The sequence below is a fragment of the Carassius gibelio genome, chromosome B25, assembly GCF_023724105.1.
Source record: "Carassius gibelio isolate Cgi1373 ecotype wild population from Czech Republic chromosome B25, carGib1.2-hapl.c, whole genome shotgun sequence".
In the NCBI taxonomy this organism is placed as follows: domain Eukaryota; kingdom Metazoa; phylum Chordata; class Actinopteri; order Cypriniformes; family Cyprinidae; genus Carassius; species Carassius gibelio.
The window spans coordinates 9,248,220-9,264,505 of record NC_068420.1 but is presented as its reverse complement, the minus strand read 5'-3'; the positions used below and the strand labels follow the sequence as shown (position 1 = coordinate 9,264,505).

Here is a 16,286-nt window from a genome sequence, read left to right as displayed (position 1 = left end):
TCTTTCTGAGTTTCTCCTTTGACATGCCACACACACATACACACACAAATCCACATTAGCCTGTGGCTAAGCACTATCTTATCCATGTAAACTGTTCATTATGAGAACATCGTTGTTGGTCTGTGTGTGTGTGTGATACATCCACCCGTTCATTCTCACCTCAGACTCTCAAATTCTGTCTTGTCATGTCTAGTATGAGCAACTGTTTTTATTTTTATTTGGTTGCTGTAGCACCAATTAATCTATAATTATAAATTTCTGGTGTTGAAAACACTATAGTAAACCATAACCTTTTGTTTCACAGCTCTGAGCTGTGACAACACTAATTGATGCCCTGTGCCCAAGACCCAAAGGAGCATTCGCAATCTCACACTCCTTGCGCTAGAAACGCACTGAATGGATTATTCCCGAAAAGTCATAAATCTTTCACTGTGAAGTGCGGAACTGAGAAAAGCGTCGGTCAGAGATCATTAAAGAGACAATTAGCGCACCGACCCGAGGCACACTGCTCAGCAAGCATCGGACAAACATTCTTTCCGGTTTTCGTTCTTTTATTAGTAACTGTGACAGCTAGGCGTAGTATCACAGGCTGTCTCCAGGGGGAGCTAATACATATTTGGACTGATTTATTGCTCCCTGCTGAGTAGAGAAGAAGATTTGTCTTTGGTGTCCTAGTGTCCACTGTCCTTTTCTGGAGTCCTTGAAGGCCACAAGAAGGACAGTGGTGTCACAGGTACCTTTGGGCCTCTGCGGCATTGTGTGTTGGGATTTGCGATGTTTTATGGCTGTGACTGGAGCAGTAGTGACCTAAGGTTGTAGGATAGCCATCTCACAAGAATAGCCCACATGGTGTGGGTTCTATATAAAACCTATTTCCATATCTAATGACTAATTTGATTGACAACTTATTTGGCTTCAATATGAACTGATACTGTAACTGATAAATTCACCTTGCCTTGTCTAATGATTAGCATATCACCATGGCCATTTCTGTACATCAACATCTCTTTGGTTCCTGTACGTTATTGAAAAGAGGTCTTTGGTATGGGGGGAAATCATAGACCTTTCAAACATGGAGATTTAATGCTTGAGCTTTTCAATGAAAGCAAATTTCAAAGAAGTCCATTTGTTAAAAGAAATTAGGTAATTTAGTGCCACAGTTAGCTAAATTTGATCTTTTTGATATTTAAATGATTTCAAATTAATATTTGAAAATACTTTGATTTTAAAAACAAACACACACACAAAAAAAACTTATTTGTATTCAAGTTTAATTTGCTCTTTCAACTACAAACAAGCCAAGCTAAACTGGTTGATTTACGAAAAATTTTAAACAGCGTGTGTGTGTGTTGCATACAAAACATGTCGTTTGTTTGAGCATTCTGACTAAACCCAGCGTAGCAACACTGGATCAATCAATGGAGTGAGTTTGGGACGGGGCTAACCATTTTGGCTGCCCAATGGCAGTCAGGGTCAGGTTCAGGAAAATCTGTTATGTTTGTAAATCTTTTTTGTGCCTCTATTGGTACAGAGATTACCGGTTACCCACTTACCAATAATTCACTTTTAAAGATTTTCTTGAAACCTAAACCTGCTCGTACAAATACAACTATATATATTTTTAATAGAGAGAGAAAGGAGGTTAGACCCCATATTTCATACTCTACATGATGACTTGCCTTTAACAGTTGACATAAATGGCAAAATGGCAAAATGATAAATCTGTTATTTTAAAACTCTTGTTATTTTAAAGTCCCCAAAGAGTGATTTGCTAAGCATATATCCACATTTAACTGTATGTAGGCTATTTATTTATTTATCTTTTAATTTATTTTTATTGCTGAGGTTTAAAGCTGGGTGAATTAGCATTTAAAGCAGGCTTACAGTATCTGGGACAGTGCAAAAAGCCATGAATAACTGACAGCTGTACAAAGCAGACAAGCGTGGAGGATGAGGCAGCCGTAAAAACCAGTCTGAACAAAGCAAACAGAGCGATACATTGCTGACAGAGGGGATTTGAATATCCATGTGTGGGAAGGAAGGCCAGCTTTGCCTTGGAGAAGAAACTCTGACCTTGAAGATGCATTTGATGAATGTGTATTGGTCTAATAGTCACAGAGAAGCCGGTGAAATATTCATACAGACTTATTTATTTTTGATAGGACTGTGTGGTATAGGTGGGGGTTTGTTTGCTGCTCATTTCCAAGCAACTCTGTTGTATGTGAAGCCAAATGCCAGTTATCCTTCAAAACTGTGAACAAAATATGAGTTTACAAGACAGTAGGGCTGGAAGACCTGCCTTTTATGGCCTTCAAGGTTTATTTGAGGTCGCGAAAGGCATCACGGTCTTGCAAGAACTCCACAGCGGCAATTACTGTCTCTCAGGTGTCTGATATAAAAGATGCTTTCTCATCAGGACTGCCAAGCCCGTTCTGGTGCTTGTCTAGCATCTGCGGCGTCCCACAGATAACACTCTCCTCCTGAGGGAGTGACACCTGTTGTCTGTGTTTACAGGTAGAGAAGCCTTTCCCATGGTCTGCTGGCTGGCTGAGGGAAGCTCAGGGCCTGCCCCCGGCCCTCGGTTACCCCTTCATGCATAGTTACCTTACCTGCGACTGCAGGCTATGTATCTAACTGCCGTTTTATGGCCGTTTAGCCCTTGCCTTCTCCGTGACTCCTTCGGCGTGTATTATTGATGAGGCGCTGCCATTCCAGAGCAGCTTACCAAATGCTTTCGGGCATTGAGAGTACAGCTCTGTGTCATTTCTTTGCGAGTCTTATACGTCAGAATGTGTGTAAATGCCAAAACCACACCGTGGCCATTCATGGAGGCGCAGATGTCGTGAATATTGTGGCTAATTAGACACAGCTGTACGGTGGCGATATGCGTGCAGAAAAGGAGGTAAAATAATGTGTCTTTTTGCTGCATTTCATTGTGTCTGCTCCCTTTTCCAGCTACACAAAGATGTTCTCATTTAATTGAGGTGTTAATCAGAGATTTGGAATTTAATTACTGAGATTTATGCAGTGGGACACTTTTATTCCTGTATTTTCTGACACCATTTGGTCATAAGACTTATATGAAATATAAAATATAAAATATGAAATATAAAGTAGTAAACGTTTACTTCATCTAATGGTTTCAAATTTAGCCCCACTTTTCCAAGTATTTTTTATATTTCTTCTTAGATGGACTTGGTTAAGGCTACATTTCTACATTTCAAGCTACATGTCAAGTAACTAAGTGGTAGTATTGCTCAATATTCAGTAGTTTTCATTTTTGACCACTCTTTCTTTATCATAGTCAACAGATTTCTATTGAATGTTTTGTTTCGTTTTGTTTCGTTTGCTAGTTTTCTACAGATCATGATTATTTTCATGTGTTTTGAATGTAACAAGCTACTTTAGCCATGCTGTTTTATTATTGCAGCTTCTCTAAAAGCTAGATTTCAAGAACTTAGCTAATGTTAATGTACACAAATTGGTAGCTTAGCATTTAAGCTAGTTTTCAGTGTTCTTGTCCATTAAGTGTTTGCTTTTGTCTTGAGTATCTAATACATTCAACAATAGTTAAAGTAATTATTGGCTTAGCTGATTTTTCTGTTTTGTAGCTTAGCATCTTAGCTATTTCTCGGTTAGCTTGCCATAGACTAGTTACTGACACAGTCCATTTAACAAACAAATTTATTTGCTCCTATCAGGGTAAATATCTGTTAAGTTGGCTTTCTGAAAGTACTCTCAGAAAAATATTGTCTATTTCCATCTTTAATGACAATCTCAACCTTTGTATTTAGGCTGCATGTCATGTTTGATGTGTGATTTGATTATTTAATTCTTTATTGCCTCTTCTCCTAATCCAATTTTAGCTGACATTTCTTCTGACTGTAACGAAGTTTGACCTTTGAAAAGGACACTTCCTGAATGTGGACGGCAGTTTGGGCAGCTTCGCTATGCTGCAGACAAGTGAAGCCTGAGTCTGCTTTTATGTGTTTGTGGTGCTTTATGAAAAGGCCTTCATGTCATGCGTTTCTGTTGACGTGTTTGTCGTCATCATCGTCACAGAGTTTGATCGTCACACACCCGAGAACTGCAGAAACGAGCGCACAGAAGCATGTGCTTGGCGAGCACAATGTCTGGTTAGTAGCTAATGAAGCTTTCAGAGGGACTCAATAATTCCTCTCTCTCTATGTTAATGCGGGTGAATGATCTGTCTCAATAAGGCCCTTAACCCTCCTTCCCACATCCCACATGTGCCTGACTCTAAATAGATGACACGGTAATGACATCATTCGTATGCAAGTGCACACGGAGAGACCCCCTCCGCCTTTACATGCACATCAAGTACACGTAGGCGTGTAAACATATACACGTAGAGCTGTTATCCAGCTAACAGGAAACATTTAAAGACGCTCCTGGTCTCATTCTCCAATCACCCAAGCCTCGTTCCTCTCTGAAAGTCATTACCGTAATTGATAGTCTGCGACGATCTGAAAGGGTTTATTTGGGAGCTAAATTCCCTCAAGGGAGTAAGACGGTTCACACACATCTTTGTTTATTGTGCTCTATTTTCAAACTAACAGCGTGTGTGATTATTTTCCTTTCTTTGGAAATCTATGTCGTATTCTCACTGAATTACAACTGATCAGAATAAAAACATGAACGCAGAGGTGAATATTTCTGCTTCTGAATAAATGGATTCTCCATGAATAACCAACAAAATAGAACCCGAACTGAATCTATTATTTATTTTTATTTATAGTTAGTGAAACCTTAACCTTCAGAGGATTTTTGTTAACAAAATATTGAACAAGATTTATCATCAGTGTTCTTTTTGCTTCTCTATTTTTTTTATTATTTTCTAAAATTTATATTCACAGCAACCCTGTTACAGAAATACTGTACTGTGATTTTTATTATTATTTTCAGTTCAAGCATTTTCCTTATATTGTAAATTTATATTTATTAAGTAATTATTTAAGAATAATAATGTTAATAGAAACATTTATTAGTCTATCTATCTATCTATCTATCTATCTATCTATCTATCTATCTATCTATCTATCTATATATAAAAAATGATTTATTTGTTTGTTTGTTTATTCATTTTTGTAATTTTTTTCAGCCCAACCAAATGTTTTGCTTAAAGTTACTGATAAGTTTACATTTCTGATAAATAAATAAATACTACTACTACTATTAATGTATTATTATTATTAAATATTTGAAATACAATAACTTTTGTATAATTGTTGAGTTTGCAGGTAACAATTGAATTTGAGTTTAACTTGTCTTTCTGAAAGATTTTGGAAATGTTAAAAAATATTGAGTATTTCAGGTATTTTGTATTCTGTATTTTGTATTTAATATTTTTGTATTTAGCAATGTAGTTTCAAAGTAGTTTTTTTTTAGTTTAGTTTTTTTTTTTTTTTTTAGTTTTGGAGTTTCATATATCTCTCTCCTCAACTGTTTTTAAAAACATTAAAATCACTTATAGCTCTATTAATAAGTCAAACTGGAAACTGCTTCTTCAATATGCAATATTCAGAATCTTCTGTTTCATGGTCCAGTTCCACCAGCTGTTGAAGTCCTTGAAAGTCATTTTTCCATTGCAAATTTGTTACTTTGTGAGGGTGTAGGTGGAATCAAGCCTTGACAGAGTACTTTGGGTTTAGTCGTCCTGATCCCCCGTACCCTTCCTTTACAGCCCACTCTCCAGATGAACTCTTCTATTGTGTGCTTAGAATAGTAATGTCCCCACCAAAATATGGAGCCCTTGTGTGTCCCTGTGGAGGCCACCTTAATAATCTCATTATCAATTTAATGAGGTGATTAAAATACTGAGGGCAAGCAGAGCAGGAGTAGGTGTGTTACAGAGAAGCTTTCGTTTGAAGAACCGAAGGTTATTTTGTTTGTCAATTTATAGCTACATTTTCTCCTTGTCATAGTGGGAAACTATCCAGATTTTTGCTGCATGCAAGACATCGCCTTCTAATTAGCATATTTGTCGAGTCAAGTACCTAGTGACACTTTGGTAAAAAATTAACTTATTTAGAAATTAAATCTGTGGTTAGCATCATATTATGACATTTAGGCTCCCTTTTGGGTCCTTCATGTTCTGCAGGTCAGACGGAAATGACAAATTTTCTTGAATTCACAGCTGCGCTTATACTCTCCTTCACTGGTTAGCTGGTTCCTGCCTCTCATCCTGCGACACAGGAAATGGGGAGAAAAGAAAGTGTGAGGATTCACAGGCTGAAGTTGCTATGGCAACAAGTCAGATCAGCAAGCATGTTATTTATTTATTTATTTATTTTGCTGCTGGAGATTCCTTATGCGCCATGCTAGGGACCCGCTAAACAGATTCAGATTAGCATGTAGAAGCGACTTTGTCTTCAACGTATCCAACAAGTGGGTGTTTTCGTTTCACTCTGTTCCTTTCAAGAACTCTCTAGGAAGCACACCTTGTTTACAACTTTGTACCATGATATGCCAAAAGGGCCCTTTAAGCTCTGTTTTTTCCTATTATGTCTTTATTGGTTACACAAATATGCATGCTGGGGTTGTTATTTTAAGAACAGTTCAGGAATATGTTAACTGCAGGAAAAAAAATATAATGTCTACCTTCCTGGCTAATATTATGTCTATATTATGCTATGTTGTTTGTTTATATGTAACTTCTGTAATAGTTAATAGACAGCTGCTATTTAGTTCAGTCATAATGGAGGTCATTTATAATGTATTTTATATCATAGACATAGTAGTAAGGGTCAGAAAAAAGGTAGACAATAGTAATGTAATGAAGAAATTTTACAATAATAAGTGGAACCATTCCAAGTGCATATGTTCAATTGCAGTAGAAAATATTTCAGATTCTTCATTCAAAGAATGAAAAAATTGTTATTCTGTGGTGTTCTGAAAACTCTTTTTGGTTCTTAAAAGAAAATAATGTAGTTAAAATGTAGAAAATGTTTTTTATTTGTTTAGTAACATAATTTACAAATCCTTGAACTTGCTAAACTTGATTTATTTTTGAATGAAACCGTATTTAATGAAACATTTACTTGGCTTATTTTTATAAAAATATTATGCTCAAACGTTTTAATTTGTAAAAAAAAAAAAAGGAAAGACGACTCACCAAGGCTTCATGTATTTGATCAAAATACAGCAAAACAGTCATTTTGAAATATTTATTTATTTACTTTTACAGTGTAAAATACTAAAGTTTTTACACTTTGTGCAGAATAGCATAAGTAAAAATCATTCGTTTGGATTTCATGTTGTCATAAATTAACTTGGTTATATAGGCCCAGTTCTGCATGTAGGCTGATAGGGCTCGACTTCTATTGTTCTCTGTACAGTTTTTCTGGTTAGCTGTAATGATCTTTTGTTTTGCTGTCAGTGATAAAATGCAGGTGAAGGAACGGGTCAGGGATGGCCATCCAGCAGACTCCAGTCCCCTGGGCTGTACTGGGGCGAAAGGATGCATCTGGGCACATTGATTATCTGTCAACTGCTCCTGATAGGATCTGTGCAGGCCAGTGTTGGGGTATTAAGTGATCTGAAGTATTCAATAAATATTGATAATGAAGGCCTGTTAGTGAGGCTCCAGGGTTTTTGTTTCAGCCCCAGGAGAGGCGTTGCTTGCTGCCGTCCCAAAAGGCCATGTGTATTTGTGCATGTACTTTAAGTATGCAAGAGGAAAGGTGTTTACTTTTAGTTTAACTCCAACCCTTAAGAAGGCCTTCGGTGAAAACTTGAAATGTGTTTGTACACGTAACACTGTATTAGTTACCGGACTTGACACAAACATCATTTAGAGACCCTACTTCCATTTTGGAGAAATGCTTCTTCCATCACGGCCTCCCACATCTAAAAGCCCTGTTCTGAAAACATGCCTTATCTGCTTCACAGTCATTTGGCACTGTATTGAGTTTAGTGGCTTTTAAGGGTCCAGGCCTCCTTCTCCTCGATTTAATTTGTTGTCTTGAAAATGACCAAGTCTCTGTTTATTGGATTGGCGAGGCTGCAAGGTGCCTTACTGCTGCACTTATTCCCTTTACTTTGGGTGGGTCGCCGCACTGCCGTTGTTTGCCTCCCCTGTGTTTTTCTTTATCACCTTGTCGCAAATAGTCAGTGTTAAATCATTAAACATTCTCTCTCTCTCTCTCTTTCTCTCTTTTTCTCCTCTGCAGAAACTTGTCTGGGAACCCTCTGACAACTCTCTCATGGCAACTCTTTCAGAATCTCCAACTTTTCGAGCTGTAAGTTAAATGTGTTTTTGTTCTTTCTCTATATTCTCCAGCCTTTATTGATTTTTCACTGTGGTTAACTGGCTGATGGACACCATGCAGGGTTGAGCGAATATAAGCCTTGCTTGTGCATTAAATGTGATTTTATCAGTCCATAGATGTTTTAAACCCATCCTTTATGCTAGTTTGCATCTTTGCATCATGTCAGTATCATTAAGACAATCTCAGGTGAATCCAACCTTGAACCAACATATAAAACTACCAAATTTTTCTGTAGGTTTAATAGCAACATAATCATTGCTGTTAATAGTGTTCAGTGTTTGTTGGAATACATGTCATTAACTAACCGGATGATTTTCAAAATGACAGATTTTTGCACTATTGAGTTTTTATAATTAAATCATTGTTATTTATTAGCGTTTTGGCTTGTGGATGTTTTCTGTTGTTGTTTGTTGTTTACAATTCGTCACTTCAGATTGATTGAGATCTGATTGGGAAAGCACAATACATTTGCATGCTATTTGCTATCCATATCGAATCAGTATTAAAGGGCATTTACATCTGGGGCCAGATTCACGAAAATATACTTAAGAAGTAAGTTAAGAAATTTCTTATGATTAATTTCAAGAAGTTTGTAAGAATGAACTGAAGTGCAATTTTTGAAAAATTCTTAAGTTCTCAAATATATTCTTAAGATCATCTTAATTTTTTTCTTTAAAAAAATGACAGTCTTTATCGGAGTGAATACATTTCTCATGTGATAAACTCAGACTTTGTTTCATTCACTTCTGTGCTGTGTTTTTGTGCTCTCATGCGAGTGAACACTACCGGTATGTGTATCCACGCCTCTACAGCAAACGCGTCCTGCGCATTCATAAACACTGAATACTGCCAAAGACTGAACTAAAGCTCCCTATCTGAAACGTTTTAAAGCTGCTACTGAGTTTTGAAGTCAGCTAAAATTGCGATACATATATGCTATACACGATCGATCATTGTTTACATTATCAGTCTGGCACTTCAGCACAACTTAAACAAATCCCTTTTAATAATCCTGCAATTTTTAATGTGGTTAGTGTTGTTGTAATGCTTAAATATAATTTAATATAAGACTATTCTTTAAGATTTCTCGGGTATACAAAATATTCTTAATATTTAGTTAAAAATAATAAGAAAATGGCAATTAAGAACCTTAAGAACCAAACTCAGACAAATCTATTGATAAATTATTTATAATGTTTGTTGTATTATTTAAATATAATTAATTATTAATTTGTTTATCTAGCTAATTTTGTAAACCGTTTTGACTCTGTTCTTGAAAGATTCTTGTTAAGAATAGTCTTAAAATATTTTCTTAAGATTGTTCTTAAGTCAAGACTTAAGAAGAATTCAAATTCTTAAAAAAAAATAATCTTAAAAATCATCGCAAATAACTTCTTAAATTTAGGACAGCCCCAAACTTGTCTTAAATCCCAAACAAAAGGAAATATTTAATGAATTTATTGGGTTATTACAAATTAATTGTTAGATTTAATCATGAAAATAATCCTTGATGGTATGGCATAAAACAAAACAAAAAGCAAAATAAAACATACAATTAAATCTATAAAATAAAACAAAAAGATAAATTAATAAAACTAAAACTATGTGTACATTTCCCGATAATGTTTACTTAGGCTTACTATAGTAAATTTAAATTACATTTTTAACAAAAATTGTATGTTTTAAAATAACTAAAACTGAAGTAAAAATTTTAACATTTAAATTAAAAAAGAAAAGAAAATAATTTATAGTATAAAAAATTGTAAACAATAAACAATTTGTCTCAGTGACACTAAAATAACAGTTTCAAAATAATTTCATACATGATATTTTAAGTATTGTATTAGCGTAACTTTGTAAAAAGACTATTTATAGTTTGTTTATGATGTGATGTGCATTATACACTTCAGTGTAGACTTTGTCTTTGCACTATCATCTATATTATGAGCTTTAATTGGTTAAGAAGTTTTGAACATGTTGATGTTTATTTGGTGTGCAAAAATAGTCATTTGGCAGTGGTAGTAATTTGTTGGGCCCTTGTCTCAGGATTATCGCAAATCAAGTAAAGCAATTTCATAATTATAGCGAAGGTGCCATCACAGTCCTGTCCAATGTGCAAACATTAATCAGCTGAGTGCATAGGGCTTTATCCATACAGGCATCTGCGTCTCGGTGTGCCTGTGTGCGCCTGACTAAACGTGATATTTTAAGCCAGGGAAGCAGGACAGTTCCTCTGAGGTGGCCCATCTTCTCTGCAGGGTTAGCATGTCCTTTGGAGATACTCCAAGGAGAGGAGTACTTTTGGATTTCCTGACAGATATCGAACATGTGTTGTTCTTAGAAAAAGAAAAAGTGCTAACAAAAGCATGTGGCCATGTACTGTGCATCTAACTGGGCAACTCTCCTAATTTTAGCTGCATGCAAGATGTGGCCTTCTAGTTATCATATTTGTCTAGTCAAGTAACTTAAATGTGCGGTTAGCATCAAAATTATGACATTTGGGCTCCTTTTTGGGTTCTTCGTGTTCTGCAGGTCAAACGGAAATGACAAATTTCCTTGCATTCACAGCTGCGCTTATCATGTGATTAGTCTGAGGGTAAATTATTTTTATGTGACATAACGCAGGTCATATGGGTAATACCAGAGCCATGAAGCGATGATGATTGTGAGACACCCTCTCTAGAGGGACAACACAACCATATTCCATATGTGCACTGTTGTGTAATACTAGCAAAAATGCCATCTGTAAGCCTCCTGCTGTTTTCATTTCTCATTGGTTTTGTGCGGTCTAATTCCTCTGTTAAACATATTTTGGAAGCTATTGGTTGTATCTTATTTTTTCTTGATTAGAAATATGTAAATACATTTGATTTACTTAAACACTATATTGTACAGTTGTTCTGTTAGCCAATAAAAAGTGATTTTTTTTTTTTATTTATTTGAAATCACACTGTCTTAAAAAGAAACACAGACCATCGTTTAACAATCTGTGAGCCTATATTAAATCTATCTTTAAATGTTTATAGTTTATCATTAAAAATAATTTTCTCAATAGAGAAAATGATTAAGAGTTGTCTTCTTGAACCTAAGAAAGCTGACATGAAAGGAAATATGAAAGTTGTTGGCCAAGTACTGAGCAAATCATCGCACTTTAAGAGTTGTGCAGTTAATTGAAATACAGTTTTGATTTCAACCTCTAATGATTATGTAAATACAGTAATCAAGATGAAAATTATTATTGCGCCCCATTCCGCCCCCTTTCCAGTGGTGTGCTTTCGTTTCTCCATAAAAGCCCAATTCACGTGCAAATCAGTAAAATCATGTAACATGACTTTTGCATAATGGAATGTGCTTGATTTATTGAAGTTGATTAAATTTTTTTCAAGCGCAAAAGAGAAATATCGCTGTTCCTCAGGAGGATTTCTGTCCATGCATTTAGAGAGGGAACATGGAAAGTCAACTTTTAGCTTGGAATGTTTGCCTAAATGGTCAAATACATGCAAAAAAGTGTCAAAATGTGGTGCTTGGCGATTATTCACCTAAACTCTCATTGGTTATGTCTTCAGTGAACGTAAACAGTTAAAAATGAAGGTAAGCGTGTGACAGTAAATTGGATCCATGCAGCTCTTAGAGTGACAGCAGTCTAATATGACTGCTGTCGACCGTATGCTTAAAGGCAGGGTAGGTGATTTGATTCAAAAATATTTTTAGTTAATGCTGATTAAAAAGTCTCTTCACGTGCCAATCAATAAGTAAACATAGCAATCAATAAGTGGTCTAAATATCTATATAGCCAGTGGAAGGCGACAAATGACATGTTCGATCAATCAGACTGTTCGGTCCAAGCATAACGATATGTCTGTTCACATAGACATGCTACTGTATGTCATCAGCATGTTTCATTAAGCTCCTGCAGACTATGGAAGGCATTATTATTTTTTACTATTCACTTTGTACTGTAGAGTTTTCTCAGTGAATAATAAGATATGATGGAATCTGACAGCATTGCATTCAACAATTTAAGAACACCATCTCATCATGTCGCTGGTTAGCCTATGGTCTTCCTGTGTGTGTTCATGCGTTTTGGAGGAGGCGCGGCTTTGGAGAGTGATTTGCAGGGAGGGTGGGATCTTATGCTTTCAAAGCTAGATTGCTGTAGATAACCTTTCTGAATTTGACTACCCTACCTTTGCTATTAATCAAACAACAAAAGACAAAATACTTTTTTTTTTTTCTTCTTCACTAAATTTTACCATGAATATCCAGGATGAGAAAGCAAAGGACCCACACACGAAACCCCCTGTGATTTAAATGATTTCACTTTTAATCATTGTTGATGCACTTTGAGAGCTTCTGTTATCAGTCTGTGACAGACCGTTGGTCGTCATGGAGCCGCTCCACTTGGAGACATATCTGTTGATTAAAAACAGATAAATTGAAAGATGCTTCCTGTTGTCCAACCAGCATAGAGCCAAAATCATCTATCTATCTATCTATCTATCTATCTATCTATCTATCTATCTATCTATCTATCTATCTATCTATCTATCTATCTATCTATCTATCTATCTATCTATCTATCTATCTATCTATCTATCTATCTATCTATCTATCCATATTTCATCTCCTGGTGGAATGACCTTTCCAACTTAATCCGATCATGGTTTGGCTAAAAACACATATTTTACGTCTTTATTTGACCCTCTAACTCTTTATTCTAATTCTGTTTGATTTATTTGTTGTCTTATATATTTATATATATATATATATATATATATATATATATATATATATATATATATATATATATATATATGTGTGTGTGTGTGTGTGTATATATAAAAAAGAAAAAAAATCTCTAACTGGCATTTTTTTTCTAAAAAAGCAAACGAAACAAACACTTCGTTTTTATTTAAGATAGACTTTAAAATAATCATTTTATGTACAGTATGAACATTTAAAGGAGACATAGTTTAACTGAAAAATGACAGACTTGACTAAAAGGATTTGACTATATATCTGAGAAGCTAATCCTCAACTACAGCTTTGTTCTATAAAGTGGCCTGTTGTTTAAGCAGTAAGCATGTCTGTCTGTGATTTCAAATGTGGTTTTGGCATGTGAAGCACATTCAATGCTACTAAGCAGTCAGCACTATGTGCACAGAGGCCTGTATAGCTAGCACAATGGTCTAAGCACATTATTGCTTTACTTTAATATGCACTATTGGAAGACTCGGATGTACCCATCACAGTGCTGCCAAATTTTGAGACGCAGGCTGTGGGTTTCACACATAATGTCTGCAGTCAGTGCCAGCACTGTCACTCTATAAGAACTGATGCGAACACCTGCAACAGCATCTTAGCGTGAACGCGAATATTTGTCCTCACCCACGCGCGAGTATGCTCACACATGTAATTGCTGTCAGTTTTTCTTCTTGACGGCTGGGAGGTGATAAGGGGTGGTGTGTGTGTGTGCGCGGCCGTGGGTCAGGACCAAGGGTGTAATCATAACATAGTGGAATGACCTATACAGCTAAGCCAGCCCACTCCAAGACTTCCTTATCACTGCAGGTAGCATGGAGGGGATGTGCCAATCACCTGTGCCTCTTATTGAAACCCATGTCACAAATGAAAGTGGACTAGCCTCTTTGTTTCTGAGCATTAGCAGGTTTAGCAGGAGTGTTTTTCTTACCATATGATAACGTAGACAGTTTGTGCAACATGCCCTCCTCCTCAACAACTACTCCTCAAAAACTAGTTCAGAACAACATATATATAATTTTTCATATTTTTACCTTTGCCTGAGGATTGCTGGTTAGCAGGGTGGAACATACCGCCATTAGCTAGCCCCCTTGTTTGTGAGCTCCAAGAATCTGAGGTCATTCACTGGACACTTTTCTCCGTGAACATTGATTTAACTGATTTAATTTCAGTTAATTGGCATATTATGAAGTTCATTTAATTTATAATCAATGTACAGACTTAATTTGTTCATTTTCTGAATGAAAGTGAGTGGCGTTTTCACATTCAGAACTGTTTTCAGGAATTGTGTGTATTTGCTAAAAACTTTATCTGTTATGAGCTTTAAATCATAAAAATTGTGACATTAAATCATTACTCCCTCTACTTGAGAATAAGAGTATTGATTAAAGACTGGTTTACTATCCCTTAAATTTGTCTTAGATGGCAAAATAGTGGCAAAAATTGCACCGTTGGCACCGACTTTACACCTCAGGGCCATATTTTTTTTTTGACTTGCATAAAAAAAATGGATTCAATACTGTGTAATTTACATTTTCATTCTCCTCAGGAACTAGCTGTCCCAAAAGGGATGAAGAGAAACAGTAAGGACTGCAGTAATCAAGACAGATATAGAGTGAGATGGAGAAAACTGCATTCAGCAAGAAAATTATGTCCTGAAATCAGATCTTTTGCACAGCTCGTATTGTTCAGAGTGAATGGCCATAATTAGTATGCTTTGTATGATAACACAGCAGAGGCCAGTGGAGTAGCCTAATCTGAGGAGCGGATGTAGGCCAAGTGTGTCATCTATGTTTATTTGCCGCAAATCCAATTAAGCTTTCATCGTAAATAAGCTCAAAAAAGGGACATCAGGAAATGCTGTAGCTTTCTGTTTTCTCAATTATCTACTTTCTGACGCAAGAACCGCGAGATTCCGAGGCCTTCAACTGCTGCAGGGATGTCACTGTTGGATTGAACATTTCTCTGACAGGATATACCTTATCCCCTCAAACCCACCCCCCTTTTTTTGTTATTTTCCTCCAGTGATCATGATCTCAAGGCAAGCGTGAAGTATGCCTGGATGTTCGTCAACTTGCCCTTTAGGTGATTTTGTTTTTAAAAATGTCTGCTAATTCTTCACAGCAACCCTTGATATGTCTAGCATTTTTAGCTATCCCTCTCGTTTTCTGAGCATTTTCAAGAGTAGCGTGTTAAGCAGGAGTTTTTTTTTTCTTATTAGTCCTTAGAAAACCACTGTACTGTACATAGTGTTTGTCATTTTAAATGTTTTTTCTTGTAAACATAACTCTTACCTCACCAAAACTGGTAGGTTACAGACCCAAAAGACATGGGCAGCAAGATAAAAACAATGCTAATAATAAAATAACAAGAGAGGAGTAAACTGTCTTATCTTTTGGTGTTGATATATTTTGGTGCAAAATCATCTGTCACTAGGTAGCAGCTAGCGAACTTAGCCAGCTGCTAACATAGACTGGTTGTGACGCCCTAATCCTCCACAATCCAAATCCTGTTAAGAACAGCCATGATTTTACCTAATTTTACCTTAATCTTTTTTACCTTCAGCTGAAGATATAGCTGGTTAGCGGTGTGGAACCTAGTGCCTTTAGCTATCCCCCTTGTTTATTAAGCAGTTTAAGATTAGTGTCTTTAGAAGGAGTGTTTTTTTTGTAATGTTTGCTTTTTTAAATGTTTTTTCTTAAAATGTCGATATCGACTGGTAGGTTACATACTCAAAACGTCATGGGCAGCAAGATAAAATCAATGCTAAATGCTCTTTTTGGTGCTGATATATTTTGGTGCAAAATCTTCTGTCACTAGCTACATTAGCAGTCAAATTAGCTAAATGTGACATGCCCTCATACTCAATAACAACAAAACTAGTTAAGAACAACTGGTTTTACCTCACTTTCCAGCTTTTAGCCTTTACCTGAAGATAGAATAGCTGGTTAGTGGTGCGGAACCTAGCACATTTAGCTAGCCCCTTGTTTCTGAGTGCTTTCAAGTGTGTGTGAGGCGACACATGGTAAATCTTCTTTACCCGCTCGGTGGATGATGATATGATACAAGCCTATTTACGGCCAAAGCACAAAAGCGTATTCGCCACAGTCTGCAGACTCAGTCACTCAGCCACCGCATTTAGCCTCTCGGCTAGCAGCTGCGAGTGCCATCAATCCGTTTTATTCTGTTGACCTTTCTCTAATCTCCGTCTGTATAAAGCGTCTCCCACAGACA

General features: G+C 36.2%; 1 protein-coding gene across 4 annotated transcripts in view; it reads left to right on the top strand.

The window, feature by feature from the left end:
• The window catches only part of LOC128014143 (NT-3 growth factor receptor), a 238,740-nt gene that overhangs the window by 98,208 nt on the left and 124,246 nt on the right, over window positions 1–16,286 (top strand). For 3 of the 4 annotated variants that reach the window (XM_052597476.1, XM_052597475.1, XM_052597473.1), the window contains one exon: window positions 8,193–8,261. The exons of the other annotated variant lie outside the window; for it this stretch is intronic. In XM_052597476.1, the coding sequence (XP_052453436.1) occupies window positions 8,193–8,261 (69 nt within the window). The remainder of the gene's footprint in view (window positions 1–8,192; window positions 8,262–16,286) is intronic. 4 annotated transcript variants of the gene reach the window in all.